Genomic DNA, 22,979 nt, shown 5'->3' on the forward strand with positions numbered 1-22,979 from the left:
CTGTAGTATATGTAAAATAAAAACTTATAGAAAATTGAGACGAGTATTTGTTTGTTTGTTTTTTATGTTTGAAAAAACTTGACAGTACACATTTAAAACAGGATTTTTTTTTTATTGGTTCGTTTTAGAGCAGGATCAGCAGATTCAGTCAAAAATCAAAGAACTGATTCTGTTAATTATGAAGCATTTTAGAAACCAAATCATGATCTGTGTGTACACCTATATGGTAAAAACTAAAACATTTTAATGGCTTCCACACAGGAAGCGATGACAGGCGACATAACGGTTGGTGAGGGCAAAGTGGGCGTATCCCGAGATGAGCTTTACTCAACTTCAATCAACTTCGGCCAATAAGAGCACAAGATACCGTTAATTGACATATCACAGTGCGGTAAATGCGTTAGAGGGTTACCTAGGCAACCGGGGTCTAGAAAGTCCACTAGCTACAAACCTTTTAGCTTCAAGGCTACGCGTGATGAGTGACATCGCTTCCTGCGTGGACCCAGCTTCAGTATTTTGATCAGTGTTTACTGTAAACTGAACTTTTTTCCTTTATACTAAAAATTCGGCGCAGATTTTAAAAAAGAAAATTAGAAGAAGCGGAAACTGAAATGTGTGACCATGGTAGTAATAATAATAATAATAATGATAATGATAATAATGACGCAGACAGTCTGAGGTACACCTGCTTGAGGTGGGATTTACGTCGTTGGCTCAGTTAAACTTGTATGGCTTCTTCTGCGGTTCATTTTTTAAAGGGTTAGTTCACTCAGTATTATTGGAAGCATTCGTTTTCTTGCCTCACTTGAATCGACATTAACCTCCTAATGAATTTAAGGCTTTCCAATTACCCATTTATGTACTACATGCAGATAGTTTGCTACAGCTCTTGGTACATTTCAGACACTACATGGATGTAACACAGCAACTGCACAGAAGTCTCTTTAGCTGCAAAATACTCCAAAACAGGGTTGCAAAGTAGAAACAAAGAGCTGAAAGACACTGCAGAGTCATGTGAAACGACTCCGTTTCAGTCATTTGAGGCATTTTAAGGCAGCTGGGAAAGACTCCGCTTAGAGCTTTATCTTAACTCGAACTCACCATGGCAATTCATTCAGTCAACTGTTTCTGAATGACATGTGAAAAAGTGCTTGGCTTGACGTGGTTTGGTAATTTGAGTGAACTGACCCTTTATTAAAACACTGAGAGGTTTCACTCCCAATATTCATTTTCACTGAGGTTTTACTCCCAATATTCAGTTTCCCTCACATGAGATGGTCCATAGATTTCAAAAGTAGTGACAAACATTCCTGTTGAGACTCTATGACAGCACATGAGGGCCATTTTAAATAAACAATGGAGCTAAATTTCCGACTTATTCTTTGAAACATTGCTCGACTTTGCAAGGCTGGTTTAACCTCATCGCACTGTACATAAATATGTGATTCGATTGATGTTTGTTGAATAACAATGACGTTACAGAAACTGACATATTCTTGAAAACTAAAGTGAAAAAAAAATCCACCCTTAAAATTTCAAAATTTATTAAATTTTTCCCTGTGAACTCAAAACTTTAAAGTGGAGCTAGTGTGTTTTATCTTTTATTTCCTGTTTTATATATATGCTAGCCAAAGTTTCAAATAATCAGGGCAGTATACCTAAAACACAGAAACTTGAAGCTGGTGTATGCAAGGGGCAGCCAATCAGAAGGAAACTGACTTAATAAAGGGGGAGGAGCTAAAACAGCTTGTTTCAGACAGAATCGACTGGTGGGCGACACCTAAATAAATTATTCAGGAATTATTGTGAACTGTGGATTATGAAAACCACCCAGAATGGCCCCCATATGCTGTCAAAAGAATAAATCCAGAAGACTAGAGCTGCTTTTGCTTCAGGTTAGGTTAGCTGAGCATAATGACTGAGACAGCCAGTGGTGAGTCTTTTTAAAGGTTCTAAACTCCTTCTACAAAATGAGTGGGTAGAAATAAATATAAAATGTGTTCATCTGTGACCTTCAAAAACTAGTTGTATTTTTAAACAGGATTCAATTTGCAGCCCCCTTCCAGTTTTATGCAAAGCTAGGCTAAGCTTAGAGTTTCCTGACATTTAAATCTTTCTTTCTTTCTGTTCCTTTACACGATGCTTTTTAAAGTCGATCCTGTGTACTCTCCTCCTCACATGTGACATTATTCATCTCCAGTTTTTGTGCTATTCAGTGTAAACAAGTCAAATGCACCTAAAACGGCAGGCAGGTGAGTGTGCAGTTTAGTGACCACAATTAGAGGACTTGCAACGCATATGAAATGTGTGGTCTCTAAAATAACGATCGTACCTTGTGTAATCTGGTCATTTCTTGGCTTACTTTCCTGTTAAATAAACATGAGGTGGCTACTGCAATATCTGCCTGACGTTTTCACACCAAAGTCTGTGACAGACTGTAACTGAGCGGAAAATGTACTGAAAACTCCCAACAGCCCAGGCTGTAATTATATAATTTAAATGTATATATCGTAACAGATTTGGCAGCTAAAGGCAGCTTTCAAATACGCAGGATTTTACAGCAACTGTGATTACTTTGGTATTAGTGCATAGGTGCAGTTCTAGATACCACAAGGACTATTTACACATTCTTTGATATATTAACTAAAAGTTACGTCAGGCAGCAGGATCAGCTTAACTCAACACCGGCCCCCTTTGTCACTCGCAAAGGACACCATGCCGGACCCACACATCAGGAAACAGTTCAGGCAGCTGTGATCTTTGCCTGAGTGTTTTTCAATCTCAAAGAGAGGCCCCTCATCGCCTTCCGCTGGAGGCAGACACGAGGTTCACGTCTCCATAAGGCAGCTCCGTGTCTCCTGCTGAGTGAAGGGGAGCGTGTGTGTCGTGCAAATGTGCAAAAGATACTACAAGACCCGTGTAGGTCTGAGTCCAAACTGAACAACAGACCGTCTTCAGAACTTCCCAAACCACCTTCATCATCTCCTCCTCTTCTCCCTCTGAGTGTTTTTGATTGAGTTCCTCACATCTGCAGGGCAAAGACATCACCAGTTTCAGTCAAGGAGGAATTAAACATAAAATAATCAAATACAACAAAACCGATCTGTAAATAACTAGATTTTAAGGATTTTATTTTATTTTTTGCTGAAGCTGTTTTCACAGATGCACTGCAGACATTAACTTTTCTAGCCATAACCTAAAAATCTTGGATGAGTTTGAATCCTGGTGACCTTGAGCTCAAAGTCAAGATTGGAGGTCAAGTGTTCTGAAAATCTTGTAAACGCAATAATTCAACGTAATACAATGTGATGTAGCATTCTGGGACTGATCCGATGGCTGTGTCTACTTTGAGGCTGAGGGGTTGCCAATTAAGTTTTTTTGTTTTTTCCCCCCCTTTTAGTAGCATTGAGCAACAATATTATAAAATATATCATCATTTCAGCAGCAAAACTATACAACCTAATGTCTGAGAGACATTGGTACTCTGGATGTTGGATCTTTTTTCTTCTAATTCACTGGATCAAACCTGAAAAAGTGTGTTTGTGGTACATTTTAAGGCATCCATCTGGGACAGGTGACCAAAAGAAATCAAAGCATCTAAAAAGTCTCTTCACCTACATTGTGATGGCAGGCTCATCTTCTAGCTATGATTGTGAATGTAAACCGTATAATTACCTTCTTCTTGCACTTCATCTTCAGTCTTGCAGTAACATCTAAACAAGAACCTACCAAAAAAGAAAGGACAGGTAAAGCTCTGAGAACATTTTACAAAACCACACACACCTGGCTAACAACATAACCTTAACCCAATACGAAACAAAACAAAAAAAAAACCCTTAACAACAAATTAGTAAAATTAACTAAACAAGCAGAAAAAAGGCAAATAAACTATAAAAGCAAGCAAATTAAAGAAAGCCATTCTAAGTAAAGCTGAAGTCATTGAGGGTTGCTCATATTCTAATTACTGAGCTTTTTCATATCTTTATATGTTACCTGCGACTGGTCGATCACCAGCCAGCGCTCCGTGCTCGTCTGCATGTCCTGACCGCTAAGAGGCTCCCGCAGTCTGACCTTCACTTCAATGCGACCCCCTGTGGGTTTCCGTCCGTCCATCACCTGGCACACGAAACACCGTGATCACATCCTAACCCTCTCAGACAAACGGCCTGCTGATTTCTGTCTTAACGAATTAACTTAAAAACACCACAGATCAATCTCCTTATCCTTTCAAACTGAATGTCATTCACCTCGACAATCTCCCTGATTTCACTGTGGGACTCCAGCTTGTCCAGCTTCAGCAGGGCTGTTCCGATCGGCTTGTCGCTCCGCAAGAAACCGCTGTGAGACGACAGACACGGTTACACTGATGAGCCACAGCTAAGGACAGCGTTTATGAAATAAGAAAAATCAAGGTTTAACCTCTAAACATCCACCAAGTCATTGGCAACCCATTCAACATCCACTGAAATAGAAAACCTCTCTATAGAACAACTGTGATGCCAAAATAAACAAGACATCATTCAACATGTAGGATCATCTGGTTTCTGAACATCTGCTCATTCAGCATGTGTGTCATTTTTATTCTCTTTGTTAATCTGCACTTCTTCCTTCTAAAAGCTTTCTAAAAACTACCCTGATCTTAAGCCCACACAGCAAACACCAGCAGAGCCGGCTGACACATTTATATAATTACACTGTGATAAGAAACTAAACCTGACGACTCCCATCAGAGATTCTGGTTATTATGCGTTTCCACTTTCAGATCTTCTTTTTTGCAGCATATTCAAACATCACCAGTAATCCCTCACAGTAAACACCCACTAGCACGACTGATTTGACTAATTTCTCACATTTATCTGAAAGAAACAGGTACAATTACAGCCCTTCTTGTGGCAAAGTCCCATTGTTGTAACATGCTAATGACTAAAGAACCAGCAGCTGCTCGAAAAGTTCTCACAGCACATTTTAAATACTCACTACATGTCGCATGCTGTCCGACCAGCAGCTCCTGGGACTCACCCTTTGTGCAGCAGCTCTAGTTTGAGGCCTTTAGCCGTCACCACCCTCCTGAAGCCGCGATGGTTGCGGTTGATTTGAAGCTTGAAACTCTGATTGTATTCTGACAAAAAGAGACAAAAAAGTCAACATCGCTCAGCAAAATGAAGCAGTTTAGAGGACAACAAATAAAGCCAACATGGAAATATTAGGGAATTCTACCAAACTCCTTAAGAGAGTTTTTAAAAAGTACCACAACTTTAAAACCAAAATGATCTCGCATGAAAATGAACCTAAAATAAGGCTCGGTTTGTTTTGAACAGCAAAAATGCTTGTGACCTTAAAAAAAAAAAGAAGAAACATTTATACACTCTGGAACTAGAAAAAAATCCCACAACTAAAGCACACCTGAAGCAAGAGTCATGTCTCACCTGGGGAGTTAGTGTTCTTGATGACAGCTGTTTTGAGTTTCTGTGGCTGCTCCTGGTGGCAGCAAAACAGCAGATGAATCTTTAGCAAAAACACTCACTGTTAATTGTTAAAAAGGGGGATTTTGAGGCTCTTACCGCGCTGGGATAGGGGAACTCAAACTTGACGTAAGCATCCAGATCGTTTGCTTGGATTCCTGCAGGAGGAAGAAAAGCAAAAAGCATGAAACTTTTGTTTTACCCACACGTTGAGGTGTGACCTTCGACTCGATCTATGGAAAATCAGTCTGAGTAACTGATTCAAGATCACTGGTTTGTTCTATGAGTAGAATTCCTCGTTTATCCCTGTTCATCCTCCTGTTTTATTGCTGATATGAATATTTTTAAATTCTGAATAAACACGTCCTTGGGGGGGAAAAACCCAAAACAGGAAAAACTGATAAATGCAGATTTTTACCGCTGGGAGCAGGAAGATTCATCCCTTTAACGATAATAACAACCATGTCAGTGCTGCTCAGCTCTGGAAATATCCTGAAAACAACAACAGGAAAAAAAGCAGGGAGAAAGTCGAGTGATTTATTGTATCTGCTTCAAGTGTAAACACTAAGAAAACTGCACCAGTCACTCAGCGAAATTATGTTGTATACACTTTTACAAACAAATAGAAAACTGTTTTTCTCTAAAATTTGTTTAGTGCAAGCAAAAGATGAAGGAATGTATCAAATTATTTACTACCCCTTTAATATATTAACCGTCTATTAAAATAAATGGATGGCAGATTATTTGCTAACTTTATAACTAATGAATAACTCAGCAGGAGTAAAGAATTGATGGCAAATGTTCCCACTTGGCTATGCGAAATGACTTCTCCTCAAAATGATGTTTAGGAGGAGGCAGACCCCTCGACTGAGCCAACTTCAAGACTTCCATACTCTTCTTACAGCTTTCAGCCATTTTCTCAAACCTAAAAAAACATGAAGGAATAAAACCTTTTCATGTTTCATGTCATCAATCATTCAACAATTAATTTAGAGTTTTAATGTAAATCTCTGTAGGTGACGAGGAAGCTTACTTTGTTGTTTCAGTGACGTTTCCCAGGTGTTTGAACTGCTCGGAGTAAGTTAAACATTTCTAAATGAAGGAAGAAAGCCAGGAGAAATCTTAACACCTTAACATTCTCCTCCTTATAGGAAGAGGGTCACAGTTTGGAGAAACCAGAGGCAGAAAATCTGTTTCTGGCAGCAGAAATTATTCATAAACAAACATATCAGAGAGCTGAAAAGTTTCTTCTGAGGGGAAATCTTGTTAATAGTTTAAAGGCATAAATACATTTATTTAAAATCACAAATAATCTGTAGAATTTGGCCGAAGAAAAATCGAATTCTGTTAAATTTCAAAAAGAACTTTTTATAAAGGTTCTGCTGCGGTTTTACCTCGTGCTGCTCTTTCAGGATCTTGGCCAGCTGCGCGTAAACTTCCTCGGCTTTCTCTGAGATCTGCACGTCGCTATGGTGAACCAGGATGAAGTCTTCGTCTTCGTCACCAGGAGGCGACGGTACCTGCAGGCAGAGAGAGAGGGGGAGAGAGAGAGAGAGAGAGAGAGAGAGAGAGCATTTTTAGCCTGTGTTTGTGGCTCCGAATGCAGACACTCAACACATCAGTGTGGGTGAGATTTCTCTATAGTCTCATCTCAGCAGCTTCATTTCAACCATACACTGTTCATAACACTTTACACCACATGTGTGCAGAGACACATTAATGTCACCCCACATTTCCCTTCTTTGTTTTTTTTTAGCCACATTTTATTTAGTATGCCATCTTTTAAATAAAATTCATTCTTTTATTCTCTCTATATTTCACTGAGATATTTTTTTATCAGCATGTTTAGCATCACTTGATACCCTTGTTTTTTTATTTGGTTTCTATATTTGTTTATTGACCTACTTTATTTTTGTTTATTTGAGCTCTTGAGCTATTTTTTTTCTGTTTTACTTTATTATTATTGCTTTAGTTTGTTATTAGTTGTGTTTATAATTGCTGTAACACCAAATTTTCCAAAGGAGCTTGGAAAGAAAAGCATCTTGACTTCTTTAAGTTTCCTTGAAGACGTTTCACCTCTCATCCGAGAAGCTTCTTCAGTTCTAAGAGTAACTGGTGGAGAGTCCGAGATTTTAAGCCCTATGGGAATGTCCCCCAAGAGGGTCATGGATCCCCTATTGATCCTCTACCTAATCACACGAGCCAAGCTTAAAATCTGGGACTCTCCACCAGTTGCTCTTAGAACTGAAGAAGCTTCTCGGATGAGAGGTGAAACGTCTTCAAGGAAACTTAAAGAAGTCCAGACACTTTTCTTTCCAAGCTCCTTAGTCTACAATGAACTGGATGACTGAGAACCTTCACAGACAAATTTTCCAAACTTTAGTGATAAATAAAATTTCTTATTTTATCTTAAATCTGATCATTTAAACAAAATGAACTTCTGATAACCCTCTTCTCTCCTGTGCGTGCGTATAATTTAACTGCACTGGCCAAAAACTTGTTTTGGGAGTCAGATTTAAATATCTAAAGCCTGTCATATAACATGCACGTTTTTAGAAACAAATTGTTGTCTTGTGTTTTGCAGCTTCAACCTAATTCTTACATAAAACACAATGAAATTTCAACAACAAACATCAACGTAACTCCATCAAGGCACATTCAGAACTAACATTCCCACTTAGTCATTTTATCTAACTTTAAATTGTGTTTCTCAAAAAATAATCTGAATCAGGCTGATCTTACTGAGCACCTAAAGACCATTTTCATCACAGCTGCCGTTTTTAGATCTTTTCCTGGAAGTCAGGTTTTTTAATAGCAAAGGCAGCACTGAAGGTGAAGAGCAAGACAGGAAACATGCTCTTCATTTCTTTCTCCAATTTATCAACATTGATCAGGTTTTGCACTGAGGAATGGTGCCCATACAAGCAACATCCTGCGGTGTCTAAGGGAGGGTATTACGCAGAAACATCTGGACTGTGGTGAAAGCCAGCACAGCATCACCAGATGCCAACACAGTATTTCCTGACCACCTGCCCTTTTTATCAAATTTGCCTCCCTGCAGCGTCTTCTTCGGCTCCAAAATGAAAACACAGTTGAACGATTGACATTTTAATTCCAGCCCACATTTCAGTTTTTAATAAACAGAAAAACTGAGTGGACTTTCTGTGACTAGCTTCTAAAGAGCAGTAATTAACTATGTGGTGGTTCAGAGAACCAAACTGAATGATCTTGGTTTTGGCACGCTGGAGCAGGTGCAGCGCTTATCACAGAAGGACAGACAACAGGACTTCTGCTGACAGATTTAAAACCAGCAAACATTAAAGATGTTCTAGAGGTGCACGTGAAAAAAACTTTTGGTTTTTCTGAACCTGTTCTCAGACCTTGTAATCTACAACCTGAATGAAGCCTATTTTTAACTGTAAGCAGGTTTTGGTTAATCCAGATATGAAGCGTAGATCCACTGTCTGCTCACCGTGCTGATGTCCACAGTTTTGCCGCTGCGTGCCGCCTCGATCATGGGCTCGAAGCCCTTGGCGGTGCGGAGAAAAATCTTTGCCTGCTCCATATCATTTTTCTGCTTCGCCTGCAGCGCAGCCTTCATGTATTGCTTCTTTCGACCCTCCAAGAACTCCAGCTGCTGAACAGCTGGAAAATGAAGACAGAACAGACACAAAGCGAAGTAGTTTATAGATCTGTAATAAGCCCCTAGGTTCTTTAGTCAGTCAGCACTTCTTTCCATCTACCTCGTCTAAAACCTTTTCAGTACGAGTTGAGAGGATGTTCTGTTAAAGAGTTTCTCAGGAGCCAAAAGAGTCTCTGGGTTTTCAGAGGATATCTTATATCCTTCAGACTTAAACTCTTGTGTCTTACCTGCTTGTGAGAGTCCTTCTCCGATGGTTGTCCTGTCAGGTGAAGCTGACGGAGTCCTCTTCTGTTCGTGACCTGCTGTGGGAATGTCTAAAGTGGGCTTCTTTGGCTCTTCAGGAGCAGCAGGCTTTGCCTACACAGACAAAAAACTCCAGTCAATTTTTCCACAGGAACCAAATATTTAATTACCTTGTAATTCTGTGATCCTACCAATTCTTCCTTTGCCTCATCCTCTTCCTCATCTGCTACTTCAGCAGCATCACTAGAGGCAAGCTTATTAGCTGCCTCCAGAGCAGCAACAATCCCCTCCTCAGCTCCCACTGCCTTCTGGCCAGGGATTGGAGGAAAGCCTGTAAGAAAAGGTGTTCACTGACCTTTTCAGCTTAGCAGAACAAAGAAATGTCCATGTATTTGTGCTGCAGCAATAATAGAAGTATACAAAGTAATCCTGCACTACAGAAATGAGCACATAAATATAATTGGGCTTTATAGAGTTAAATTTAACTTGGAAAAATAAAAAACATGTATCTCACCAGGGGGAACCGGCAGCTCGTCAAAGTTGACTGCTTTTCCTGCTTTGTGAGCTCGGATGGCGCTCTGGTATTGCTGCAGGAGGCGGGAGTTTAAAAATATGTTAGCAGCAGAGCCAATCCTCTCATCGGGGGGTAAACGTAGAAGTTTGCCGATTCTAAGTGCTGGGAGACTATGCCTTTGTTATTATGTCCCTCACTTTAATTTATTGCCTCGTTTTATTTACTCATACCCACATAATTATTAGAGATTTTAAAGTCTTAGACACAAACAAATCCAAGCTTCAACAAAAAAGGGAAAGAGGATGGTCTGTCTCACATTTTGGAGCGGGCCTGTTTTCACTCATCCAGAACAATCCTGAACATTTCCAGAACTTTTTACCCGACAGAGGAGCACGTAAGAACACAAATGTCCTTCGCAGCTGGATCACATATAAATCTCTTTGTAATTAGCTTAATTAGTTTAGTATGCTGCCTCCAGCGCTTTCTTTTCAGGCATTCGCCTCATCTACAAACAAACGATACTTCAAGTAATCCAAGTCTTGCTCTGTGCTCGATGTGAAGAATAATAATTGTGGAACAAATCCCGTTCTGATTCTGTTCAAAGTGTGCAGTTCGTGTGTGGAAACGACCCAAGATTGCATGAAAAATAAAACGCTGTGTCTATGTCAGAGAGGACGAGCGTGACAAAGCTTTAGTAACAGAGCACTTTGACTGTAAGGACAGACTTCAGAAGTTTCTCCTGTTACCTTGGCAATACGGTCGTGCATTCGGGCCTTGCGGTCGTCTCCGCTGGCCTTGGCCTGTGCAGACGCCTCCATGTACTTGGCTCGTCTCTGCTCGAGAGCCTCCAGCACATCTTTAGGAGCTGAAGGGGCTGAAAGAAAAAACAAAAAAAATCAAATAAATTAGAGCTAAAAATTTCTGCCGTTACACACAAGAGCTTAAAGCATGTTATCATTTGTCTGTTGTCATGTCTGATAAAAATAACAATAAAAAAAACAAGTTTTTGTGTTGTTTTAAATTATTTAATTTTCCCAGCAGTGTTTGGTAGATGAAACAGAAATATCTTTTACAAAAGCCTTTTATTCTAAAAGTATCAATAAAAACACAGAACTGTTATTAATCATAATCAGTAACAACTAAATAAATAAAAATCAGTATCTGAGTGAATCTGTGTATGTATTGGGAGACTGGTAAAATCATTTGGGGGCTGTGTCTGGAAGGGTCCGCAGCAAAAATAAGATTTAAAAACTACCAAATCAACCAGAACTACCCACTGTAGCGACCCTGTGAACGAGGCAGTAGCTTTATCTGACTGAGTACAGAGGCAATATGGACGTAATGAAAAGACGAATTGTTTGCCGAACAAACAGAAGTTAAAGATGCAAATGTCTCTCGGTTGGTGCAGGTAAAATTATCAGATATAAAATACAGTTATTTTGATTCATAGCAATGATAATAATAATAATAATAATAATAATAATAATGATAATCTGGAAGAAAAAATTACTTTTCCACACTCCTTTTTGCTACAAAGCTCTTGTTTTACAAGTTAGGCACACCTGTTCCCTTTATAGTGGTGCATTTGCATCCTCCTAAAAACACGTGACAGTTCAGTTCAGCTTGAGCCAAGATGGAGAGAGAGAGGGCCTTTGGTCGACAGATCAAAGGACCATTACAAAACCTGCTGCAGCTCCTTTTGTCTCCATATCTCTGAGAGACCTGGTGTCATTCGTCTATCATCTGCAGCTCTCTGCTGCGCTCCTGGCTACCATGTAGGTTCAAAAGGCCCAAGTAAACTGTCACCCCAACCTGTTGTTGCCCCCATTTTCACCCTCACAGCGGCTAATTGCCCTTATGAGATGCCTTTCCAGTCAAAAATATCTAGCAATATGAGCTTTACTCCTTACCAGACAACCCAGTGTCCCCCACCACCTCCAAATCATATATTTGTGGTTTTTCCATCTTTTGAATTATTATATTTAAAAGTACAAGGAAGTGCCTGTTAAAAGCACAATTCACGTATAATGTTTGTTCAGTTAATTAATAACTCATACATACATATACTACACATTTTTTCACAACACAGGCTCATTGATTTTACTATGAATGAACCATGGGTGCTTATAAGGACTGTAAATCTCATCAGCCATGTGACATCTTGTGAACGTTTACTTTTTAATGCAAACAGCTGAATGTTTATCAGAGCTGTCATGTTTGGGGTCACTTCCTGCTACTCATCTTTATGTAAATTAATACAACGCTGTCACCAAACAAACAGCATGTTTTCTTCTGATATAATTTGCTGTATTTTAAGAGAAATAAGCTGAAAGCAGAACTACGTGACTGTTAAAAGGATTCCTACCTGGAGCTGCTGCAGCCGGCTGGGTCGGCTGTGTGCTTTGACCAGCGGGAGCTGCAGCCACCGGAGCAGAGCTTCCTCCTGGACATTCAACACAAAAACACAAAGTCAACTGAAACAAAGAGAAAACAAGTTTGTGGAAGATCTGTGTGATCTCTATTGAGGTTCTAGAATAAGGTCCTTTTTTAAAAAAGACTTTTGTTATTAGTAGTTTACTGCATTTTAGATGCATAATTAATGTGACTACATACATACCCCAGTTTAGTGTGTTATAGCTTAAAGTTGAACTATGGTGCTGGTGTACGTAGAGTAGTACACCCCCTAGAATTCATGGTAATGTGTTATTACCCATTTGTGTAGGTATTTAGCTACACAAAGTAAAGGATGCATTTTTTGTCTGGAGTCATCCCTTTGCGGGAAAAGGAGTGACAGGAGAGTTAACCAGGAGGGGGAGATGTGAAAGAAAACAATCAGTGTTCAAAAAAGTGACATGCCAAGCACAGGTGACGGCCATGGCAGACGGTTTTCATTGTTTTGAAAAGTACATTTTAACTTTGGTTCTCCCCCTTTGGCTGGTTGAAGGACCAGAACCGGCACGTGCATGAGTACTCCACAGACCGGTTGTTCCACATATTTTTGACATTGCCCCCTGGTGATGGTAAACATGTAGATGATGGCCTGTGAAGCAGTACACCGAAGAACTGACTGAAACTGAATGTCAAGTCTGAGCTTTTGTCTCAGGTTGATTATTTGTGCATACTCTGACCTCATTATTTACATTTTCTGTCATGTTTAATGTTAAACATGACAACCCCTGCAAAAGCACACGCATGACAGAAAATCAGATGAAAAAGATACTTTTTCAATCATTTGTAATGCTGACACAAAACACTAAAAGTGTCTTTTCTGGCTGATGGAATGTTGAGAAATGTTCAGCTTTGGGTAAAACGCTGTCAGAAACTACTTAGGTAAGTACTAAACAGAAAAGTTTATTACTGCCTGTGCCAAACAAATATTCACCATACTGATGTGGAGATGTAGTTTAGCCTTGGATGTTACATTTTTGAATAATCTCACCAAAACATCCCAGCTGAACAAGCCCCGCCCATCTGCTGTTCAGGCCTTCTGTTTGCAACGGGCAGCCAATGAGAAGAAAGTTGGCTTAAAAGGAGAGGCGTTATAACTGAGGTTCTGCTCTAAGGCCCAGTATAAGATAAACAATGGCCTATAATAACCCTAACGTAACAGGATAGCAGATTTCTAACCAATTAAGACAACACAGACTGATTGCTTTTACTGTACTTGAACTGGTGCCAGTTCCTTGGTGTGTTCATCATAACAAAACTGAAATTTGATGCTAGTGTTTCTCACCCTGTCCTGGAGGTGAAGGAAGGCCACTCAGATCCACTGACTGTCCTTTTTCCAACGCCTCGATCGCTGCATCGAAACTCTGGATCAAATTTTTTTAAAATAAAGGTCAAACATAAAGATGGTCTTTGTGAGGATCCACATTTTTGGCATGTTTCACATTCTTCAGAGAGAAACCCTGCCAACAGACTATGCAGCAACACAGTGTGGGGATAACAACGTGCAGTACTATGCTACTGTTTTAACTCTAGATTCAAATAAATGTTTTCTAAATCTTACAGCACTGGAAATAAAATCAGACACGAGCAATGAATGTACAGAGGATAACAGAATGCTTTTTCTTTTTTTCACCGTGTTTGTTAACTCTACAGGATTTGATGCATGCTCAATAATTCTGGTGAGGCAATCCCAGAAAGTTTGTATGGATGCAGTGTTTTCGGGAGAAAAAACGTTTCATCAGTATTCACAGTAATCAAAGAAATTAAATGTTTCTTACCCTGAAAACGCTGCGTACAGATAAACAGAATGAACTTTCTGAGATACTCCAGGGTGTATCAGGAAGGAAATAAAGCTAATGTTCAGAAAAATATAATTACTGTATAATAAAATGACCAAGCATTAGTGGACATCAGTTTGTTTAAGGCTGAAAACTTTAGATGACTCAAATTTCCCACTAAAAAGAAGAACATACAGCAAAGGACACACAAAGTGAATCTAGACAGTTGTTGGTGGTAAACCACCACGTTTTTGTTCTGAATTCTTTGCTGTGGATGTTACTTTTCGTTCTATTTTGGTTTGTAGCATTTAAAGTAAATCAACATATTCTTGAAAATGGTGCCACTCGCCAGTGCCACCCTCCTGTAGTACAATCTTTAGGTGGCACCTGGAACAGCTGTCCCTGAAACACCCACCTCACCAGAAGCCATAATCACGCCCTCTAATCACCTTAATCATGGCAGCATACACGACCAAACAGTGATTATACTTCATTGCCTGTTATTTCTCAAAGGTCTATTTAAACACATCAACTGACTTTCAAAAGATTTTCAGTAAACTTGACCTCTGAGCTTCCCCTTGTCACCAAATGTACAAGGTCACCAAAATTTGAAAGGTCCAAGATTTTTAGCATGTACATCTATGATATCTATCAATTTGAAAATCCCACATTGCCACATTTCAAGTTATGTTCACTCGAAATAATTTAATCTGATCACGTCTGATAACAAAGAAAAAAGCTGGTGATACAAGTTTAAAGAGCAAAACAAAGAGGACAAGAGCAGTGTGAGGATACGCGCCTCATGAAGGCTCTGATTTCAAAAAGATATCTGGATTAATTAATCAAATTCTTCATGTTTTTTGAGGGAAAAAAAAACATTTATTTGAGAAGAATTTAATTCCAGTTTTGCCCCCCCATCTCAAAATGTTCCCAGATCCAAATAGACACCAAAAGTTAATAACAGAAAAAAATAAAAAGGAACCAATTGCTCCTTGGTAAAGGTAAGTATTAGATTTTTCTTAAAAATAATCCTGTGAGACATCCTCTGCTCAGAAACATTGCTGCACTTCTCATCGGAAAAAGGCTTCGTTCTGTGTATACACACAGATACAAACACGCTAAACAGGAAACAGAAACACCGTTTTGAATTACACTGTTGAAGCCCAGAAAATACACAATTTCTTACAAAGACGTGACAAATGGCTACATGTTTCTGTCTGAAATCCTTTTATCTGATTTAATATAAAAACATCACATTGAAAATGTTTTTAAACCATCTACAACAGACCTGTCAGACCACAATTCAGTCCGCTGGTTATCTGTCACTTCATTTTGAACAGATCACTCATACCTGCCGGTCTCTGACTCACCTTACTGGTCTTGAAGTAAAGCTTAGCTTGCTCCACGTCTCCTTGCTTCTTGGCTCTCAGCGCTGCCATCTTGTACTCTTGCTGTCTCTCCAAAAGCATCTTCTTGGTGGCCTTGTTGGCTGAGGATTCACCGGACAAATCAGATGTCAATTCCCACAGTGAAAGGCCTCATTCATCGCAATAATGAGGCGGGAGAAGACGACGGATTCGCCTCAGCTATACCAGTCATCAGCTTCCCTCCGATCCAAACTCAAATGTGTGCAAACCATTACCAGTTACACATGATCAAATGCATCATAGCGTGCTAAAATACAGAAAAAAAATATAATCTAAACCTAAAATGTGTTGGTGGTCACTTTATATAGCCTGTTTAAGAGTTGAGAAAACTGAGGTCTTTACATAATACATAAATAATAAAAATATAATAATAAATTTTGATGAAGACGGGTTTTTTTCATCGATTGGAAGATTAAAAAACATCTACTTGTTACTGTTCTCTGGTCAGTTTAATCTGACTTGTTTTGATAATCAGAGTCAAGCGTAACAGATATTCTAACACAGACAGACTGCTTTTACTGTGCAGCTCAATTATGCCTATGGCTGTAGTCTCCATGCCAATTCTGAGCAAAGAAAAACACGGTCTAATGTGCAACTCAAGTGAAACTGACCATCTGATTGTGAAACGTCAGCAGCTTCCTCATCGGTTTGCTCCTGAGGAGATGGGAGGCTGCTCAGAGTGGATAGAGCAGCAGAAGACGATTGCTCCTCCTCGCTGCTGGGTGTGATGACATCGGGCGCAGCAGGTGACTGTGGTGATGTGGCCTCCGACTCCCGTGACTGAGAGGGCTGGGGTGGCGATGGTACAGGGGGAGCAGGCCTTGCAGGCACAGCTGGTCGCGGGGCGGCGCTCGGGGCTCCGGTGGCAACAGGCGGCGGGATCTCTGCCTCATTTACGGGCCTTCCTTTTTTCACAGCACCCAACATTGACTCCAACGTCTGTGAGAGAAACCATAAATTCATCAAGTCAACAAAGACGTCATCATGTGTAATAAAAAGGGTTCATCGCAGAAATCTAATCACTTAAGACTCACAAGTGTAAACAATGACCAAGAGGTTTTACGGGCCGGAGTAAGAAATAGATGAAAATCTTTTACATAAGGTGTTTTAAGAAATGCGAACCAAAAGTGCATCTTCTGACTGTGACATAACGAACAACTTGGTGTAAATTCATGCCCTCTGCATGTCGTACCTTCAGACCACGATCATATCTCCTGGCTTTTGAGGACTCCCCTGCTGTCTTGGCGTTCTGCAGGGCTGTCTTGTACATTGCCAACCTCTCCTCCAGGGTGTGTTGGAGGCTGCCGGGGGCTGCCGCAGAGACTTTTACTTCCTCCTACGAGTGTGAGACCAAAACAACCTAAGAAGCAGCTGGAAACATCTGGTTAAAGAAGGAAATGACTCACCGTGCAAAACATGTTGACATAAACAACATATTTTTCAGTTTCTGTCCATCTACATCTTAACCTTAATCATATGCTTAAAATTCGAGGCACGTTAAGCATCCAAAGTTTTTAAAAGACACTAAAATGCAGATGTGAGGAAATACATCACCAGGAATGAAGTCAGACTTACTAGAAGGAATGAAAATAATTTACCTCAACTGCATCTAGTTAACAGAAGCTGATCACGTGCCAGTTGAACAACTGTTGTTTGTGTAAAAATGTAAAAGATCTTTGATTTCATATGAAAAAAATAGGCAGCAAGTTTTATAAAAACAGGTAGGATGTTTCCTTTCTTTTCAGTTAGTGGCAACAGGCAAAAAAAAAAATCTCCCATTTGACACACGTGTTGATGGTGTCAGTTTCAAGTTTGGCAGAAGCAGCGTGTATTGTACCTGTGCCGCTGGGGACTCTGGTGTTTCACCCTTAGAAGATTCAGCAGGGGCAGAGGATGTGGAGGAAACATCCTCAGCTTCCTCCTCACCCACCACTTCCTGTAGCTCTGCCTGATAGAGGGGGGAGAAAAAAAATGCAACCGATCAACAGTAAGCTTTCTCTGTGCAGACACAGAGCTGGATTTCAGAAGCAGCGAGTGGGAGTCACGCTTTCCATCTGTTGTTTGATAAATGGAAATACTGCAAAGCAGAAAGTGTAGAACATAAAAAAAACAAACCAACTGTAATTTACAGCTTAATAACACCATGTGTGAGCTATAAAACTTACAGGCACAGAGAGGCCAGAGTGAATTTATTTATTTGTTTTTATTGGTTTTAGTTCATGGAGTCAGTTGATAGTGACTGTGAGTTAATATGAGTAAAATGCTGTTCTGTTCCAGTTTTTCAGGGTCAACAAGATGAGCAGTGACTTAGAAAAAGCACACATTTGCCAAAGGAACGTCATCTTTTTGGCTACAGATCACTTTCTGACTTCTATACACTCAACAGACACTTCATTAAGTACACCTAGTTCCAGGTTGACCCTCTTTTGCCTTAAGAAATCCTTTAATTCTTAGTTACTTAGATTCAACAAAGTGCTGGAAACATTCCTCAGAAATTCTCAGCCCATACTGAGATGACATCATGGAACAGTTACTGTAGATATGCAGGATGCACATCCATATGAATCTCCCATTCCGCCACAACCCAAAGGCAGTCTATTGGATTGGGATCCGCTGACTGTGGAGGCAATTTGAGAACAGTGAACTTGCTGTCATATTCAGGAAACCAGTTTGAGCTCATTTGAGTTTTTGTGATAGGGGATATTATCCTGCTGGAAGCAGCCATCAGAAGCTACACTGTGGTCATAAAGATGGGCAGAAATTACCAGCAACAACATTTAGGTAGGCTGTGGCATTCAAGCAGTGCACCATGGATACTAAGGACCCCAAAGTGAACTGCCACTCGCTGGAGAGTTTCTCTTTTTCAAACCATTCTCTGTAAAGCCCAGAGATGGTTGCATGAGGAAAATCCCAATAGAGCAGTTTCTAAAGTCACTTAAATCACCTTTCTTCTTCATTCTGATGCTCATGCTTGAACTTCAGCAAGTTTTGCTGACCAAGTCAACATGCCTAAATACACTGAGTTGAGGCATGTGAATGGCTGATTAAATATTTGTATTAAAGAGCGGTGGAACAGGTTTAGCCGCGAAAGTGGCCAGTTGGTGTAATTGTGCATTTGTTAAAACACCGTTACAAGAAACTGGAAACCATGACTCCTAAGGAATCTAACACGAAGCACGATTATTGGGTTAGTGAGCCACATCATTCTAAAAGGATGGAATAAAGTGACCTAAAACTTAAACCAGACTGGTCAATGTATTTGTGGACTTTTGATCACCAACAATATCCAAGCTCGCTTTGATTAGGCCGGAAAGTCATTTCCACGTCTCTGCCATGTATGGGACTTTATCACTGCACTCAGTAGCCTTTCATCTTTAAATCTATGCAGTTTACAGTTTTAAAGCTCTGGTGTGCACTGAAAACATACCAAGTTATAAAATAAACACATCAGCCTAACTCCTAAATTCACAAGATTTCTGCAGAATTGCTTGCTGGCCTTGCCTAAAGTTTGGGAATGGATCAAATAGAGCAGGTTATTTAAACACTAACCAACAGGTCTTCATCGTCTTCGACATTGTCGTCATCATCATCATCCAGGTCCTTCATACACTCGTCTGCCATTCTTGCGATATCTTCCATGGGTAGGGGACCTACAAGTCAAAACTCAAACTTAAATTAAAATTCTACTACTAGCACATCCCAACTATGGACAGTACTTGTGTTGTCTTAACGAGGTCTAAGTCAAATTATTTATATACACATTTGTGGTGGCTAAGGTGGCAACCTCCAGAGCTAAAAAATGATGCTGAAGTACTACAAACTGCAGTTTCTGGAGGCAATTAAAACCCCAGATTTCTACTTAAAATTACTTACTGCATTAAAAAGTTTGCTTATAGCCTGGTACAAAAAAACAGTCTTGGCTTCTATGAATAGTTACTACTGAGTAGATATGGACCAATCCGATATTACGTATTGGTATCGGTCCGATATTGACCCAAATTACTGGATCGGATATCGGCGAGAAATAACAAATGTAATCCGATCCATTAAATATAAAAAAAGCTCGTCAAAGGAGCTTGCAAAGAAAAGGGACTCTCCACCATTTGACCTTAGAACTGAAGAAGCCTCTCGGATGAGAGGTGAAACGTCTTCAAGTAACTTAAAGAAGTCCAGACGCTTTTCTTTGCAAGCTCCTTTGACTACGATGACCTGGATGACTGAGAACCTTCACAGACATAAAAAAAGCTCCTCACAAAACTTGCGACATGGCGTAACTCGGCTCATAACCATAGCATGTCACAGCAGTATGCATCATGTGATAGAGCAGCTGTGTGTATTTGTAGCCTCGCTACCAAACCAGCATTTCATCTCTGAGGAAGTTTTCCCAGAGAGAAGTAAAGCAAGTGTGTAAGTTCATCTCTGAATGTAAAGCATTCCCACGTTAAGCTTAACAACAGATATATGGAGCGACTGCCTCTCTCTCTCTCTCTCCTGCTGCTACTTCAATCGTGAAACTGCTTAATGATCAGCTGATCAGCTTTTCTGTCGAGTCCGTCTCTCTTCTTAGTTTTTGGCCCACTTTGCACCAGAAAGAGGAAACCAGCGGCTGAACAACAGCAGCACTATTAAGCTTGATAAGCTGTTGTTAGAATTTATTTAATATTACTTTCTGCACCAGGATCTTTTTCTACGCAGCTGACGGCTGGTAACTGTGCAGGGGCGGATCTAGCAAAGTTTAGCCAGGGGGGCCGATAGGGCATGAACAGGCAAAAGGGGGCACAAAGACATACTTTTCTTTCTTATTTTTATTTAAAATGTCTAACTTTTAATAAATAATTATCTGACTCTTACACCCAAAGTTTTAATCTGATGTAAAATATATAGAAGTCCATTACTGTATATAGTAACTGTTAAGTCTAATATACCCTAGTAAGTTATACTACTTTTTCCTTTGGGAAGATACCATCTGTGCAGTCTGCAATTCTGTTGAAGAAAGATGTTGAATCTATTTAATTATTCTTGAAAAATAATTTATTTCTGTGCATTTTTCCCCCTGCATCAAATTAAATTTGATTACATCAATTAAGCATCATGAGGTGGAGGGTGGTTCCCTATTTTTTTTTGCTGGGAGTTTGCAACCCTATTAGTTAGGTTGCTAAGTATTTCTGCTAAGTACTCTTTAAAATACCAGAATAGGGAGGATGGAGTAGGTTTAAGTTTATTAGATTGATTAGTGTTGCTGAACTATGAAATATTTTGGGCGCAGTGTAGTTTTTACATACAGGTATAACAGAATAGCTTTAGTGTTGTTATTTATTTAAACTTGAGTATAAACTTATACAAAATGCAGCAAGATATTAAAAAAAACTTTTATTGATTAAAAAACACACTATATCGGATTCATATCGGTATCGGCAGATATCCAAATTTATGGTATCGGTATCGGACATAAAAAAGTGGTATCGTGCCATCTCTACTACTGAGTATCTTTTTTTTGGCCTACATTCATCTTTACACTATCTATGGTGTTGATCATATTCAGGACAACTCGGGACTCCCCTCAGGAGATCTAAACCCCGACTTTAGAAGCTTTGAGTTTTTGTTGCAAAAAGAGAGCTAACTTACACGCTGAGTGAGCTTCCAGACTAACAAAGTCTGTGCACCTAACATGCTCACTGACAGTTTTTCTTCAACAAACTCTGATTTTATCTCTGAGTACTGCGTTCCTGCTATACCTTTATTCTTTATTCATTCATTAAGAGTCCCCCCAGGGGTAAAAGATCAAATATGAACAAGAAATATGAAAAACAAACACACGTATCAACAAATTACCCGGTAACAGTGTGTGTGACAGTGGGCAAGAGAGGAAACTTTTACTATATCATTGTTCCCTGATTCTGTCTAACAAGCCACAAAATGAATTTACTTTGCAATGCCTCCATATGACAACACACTGCTGGTCCAAGCAAAGAAATCTCTGATCATACTTTTGGTACCTAATGGTCTTCCTGCATAGCAAATCTGCACAAATAATCAAATTATATTAGCAATAACAATGTCGGCTTCCGCTCAAAACCCAATTACTTACAGGTACACTTCCTGCTGGGCTGCAGCATGCTTTCAGTTAATTTATTTTTAACATTTGGGATGGCTGTGGCACTGGAGTTAGATTTAACTAATTGGTAGATTGGTGGCTATTCTTCCCTGATGCATCCATCAGAGTGTGACTGGATGAATGAGGGTTGTAGTAAGAAACATTACAGAGTACAAAGGAATCCACTGTTAAAATCAGTTCACTAAATATACAAAATTACAAAGGCTGTGAGTGATCTCAATACTGACCACAATAACAGCTAAAATTAAGCAGCTCTACCAACCAACAAACCCTCTGCTTCCTGTTTACACTGACACATAAAGTGTAGTTGCATGATCTTGCGAATCATGTCTAAAGACAAATTAGTAAATTCAGAGGTTATGTTCGAAACTGCTAAAACACACACCTGGATGGTGACTGCATTTGTGTGGATGTAGCCTGAGACTGTGAGTGCAGCGCTTAAATGACAGCCAATGTTAGCTGTACCTACCACAGGTGTAGAAGGGCGCGTGTGGAGGTGGGGTTTTCAGAACTGTAAGTTATAACTACTGCACTCACTTTTCCCCTTCTGCCTGGCTTTTCCTCCTGCAGCAGCCTTTTTTCCAGTAATAGCAGCAAGTTCCGCCTCCAAATCCGGGTCGTCCAGGTTTCCGTCCATGCCCATCATCATCTCCTCGGGATTCAGGTCTACAAACAGACCCATCTAAAAGCAGGAAGTAAGGGGATAAACGTCTCCACGCTGACATATTTCTGAAGAGAAAGCCTCGTGTTTGCAACCTTATGTTTACTGGAGTTGTTACCTGCTTGGCAGCAGCGGCGCCCTGGCCTTTGGGCTGCGGTGCTCTCTTCTTCTTACCAAACATGTTTGTTTTGGTTTCTTGTTGTAGAAATATCCCCTCGGAGACACCCCGGTGGTCCAAACCTCACCTACACGAACACACGTACACTTTAAGAAAATATGTCGGTGTCGTAATCAGTGTCGGTTGCAGTAGTTGTTGAAATCATGTGAGCGGTTGTCAGGTGGCTCCCGAACAGGCTGCAAAAACGAGCTGCCAAACAACGGTGACGTTAGCCCAGCTAGCTGCTAGCCAACCATGTCTGTCGGCTCTTAAGTCTAAAAGTTAATTTATAAACAAGATGGAAACTACTTCTGTATCTGCCCGCCAGGGCTTCAGAGAGACTATCATACCGCGAAAAGACCGTTTATATTTACCTGTTCGTTCACAACTTCATCAGGTAGTTTTCAGAGGAACAGTTTCATTTCTATGCTTTGACATTATAATGGATTTCTTTGAACGCGCATGCGCTAAACCTGGGAGCACCCTAGTGCTGCTTGAAAGTTAAAGCCCTGAGTCATGTCTGCCAGGCAA

The 22,979-nt window shown here is 40.0% G+C and overlaps 1 protein-coding gene across 1 annotated transcript; it reads right to left on the reverse strand.

Moving 5' to 3' along the window:
* Positions 1–91: 91 nt before the first annotated feature.
* On the reverse strand, positions 92–22,901 carry cc2d1b (coiled-coil and C2 domain containing 1B). The gene is made up of 26 exons (XM_087831472.1): positions 22,823–22,901; positions 22,410–22,536; positions 22,168–22,312; positions 19,065–19,165; positions 17,353–17,463; positions 16,708–16,851; positions 16,127–16,454; positions 15,459–15,577; positions 13,596–13,674; positions 12,228–12,305; positions 10,609–10,736; positions 9,863–9,935; positions 9,540–9,679; positions 9,333–9,462; positions 8,935–9,107; positions 6,857–6,982; positions 6,496–6,554; positions 6,271–6,387; positions 5,881–5,954; positions 5,562–5,620; positions 5,427–5,478; positions 5,020–5,119; positions 4,248–4,338; positions 3,994–4,116; positions 3,676–3,725; positions 92–3,028 (listed from the first exon to the last, which is right to left on the reverse strand). Exons 2-25 carry the CDS (start codon positions 22,470–22,472, stop codon positions 3,714–3,716), a joined length of 2,625 nt encoding a protein of 874 aa, XP_087687598.1. The 5' UTR covers positions 22,473–22,536; positions 22,823–22,901; the 3' UTR covers positions 92–3,028; positions 3,676–3,713.
* Between the last annotated feature and the right edge of the window lie 78 nt (positions 22,902–22,979).

This window comes from Neolamprologus brichardi, chromosome 18, assembly GCF_056152115.1.
Source record: "Neolamprologus brichardi isolate AB-2024 chromosome 18, ASM5615211v1, whole genome shotgun sequence".
NCBI classification, from domain to species: Eukaryota; Metazoa; Chordata; class Actinopteri; order Cichliformes; family Cichlidae; genus Neolamprologus; species Neolamprologus brichardi.

Coding starts and splice junctions, on each gene's coding strand:
- cc2d1b (XM_087831472.1), bottom strand. CDS start 22,472: ATGTTTGGTAAGAAGAAGAGAGCACCGCAGCCCAAAGGCCAGGGCGCC. Junction 16,852..17,352: donor CAGAGTCCCCAGCGGCACAG/GTACAATACACG, acceptor TCACACTCGTAG/GAGGAAGTAAAAGTCTCTGC. Junction 5,621..5,880: donor GAATCTTCCTGCTCCCAGCG/GTAAAAATCTGC, acceptor TTCCTCCTGCAG/GAATCCAAGCAAACGATCTG.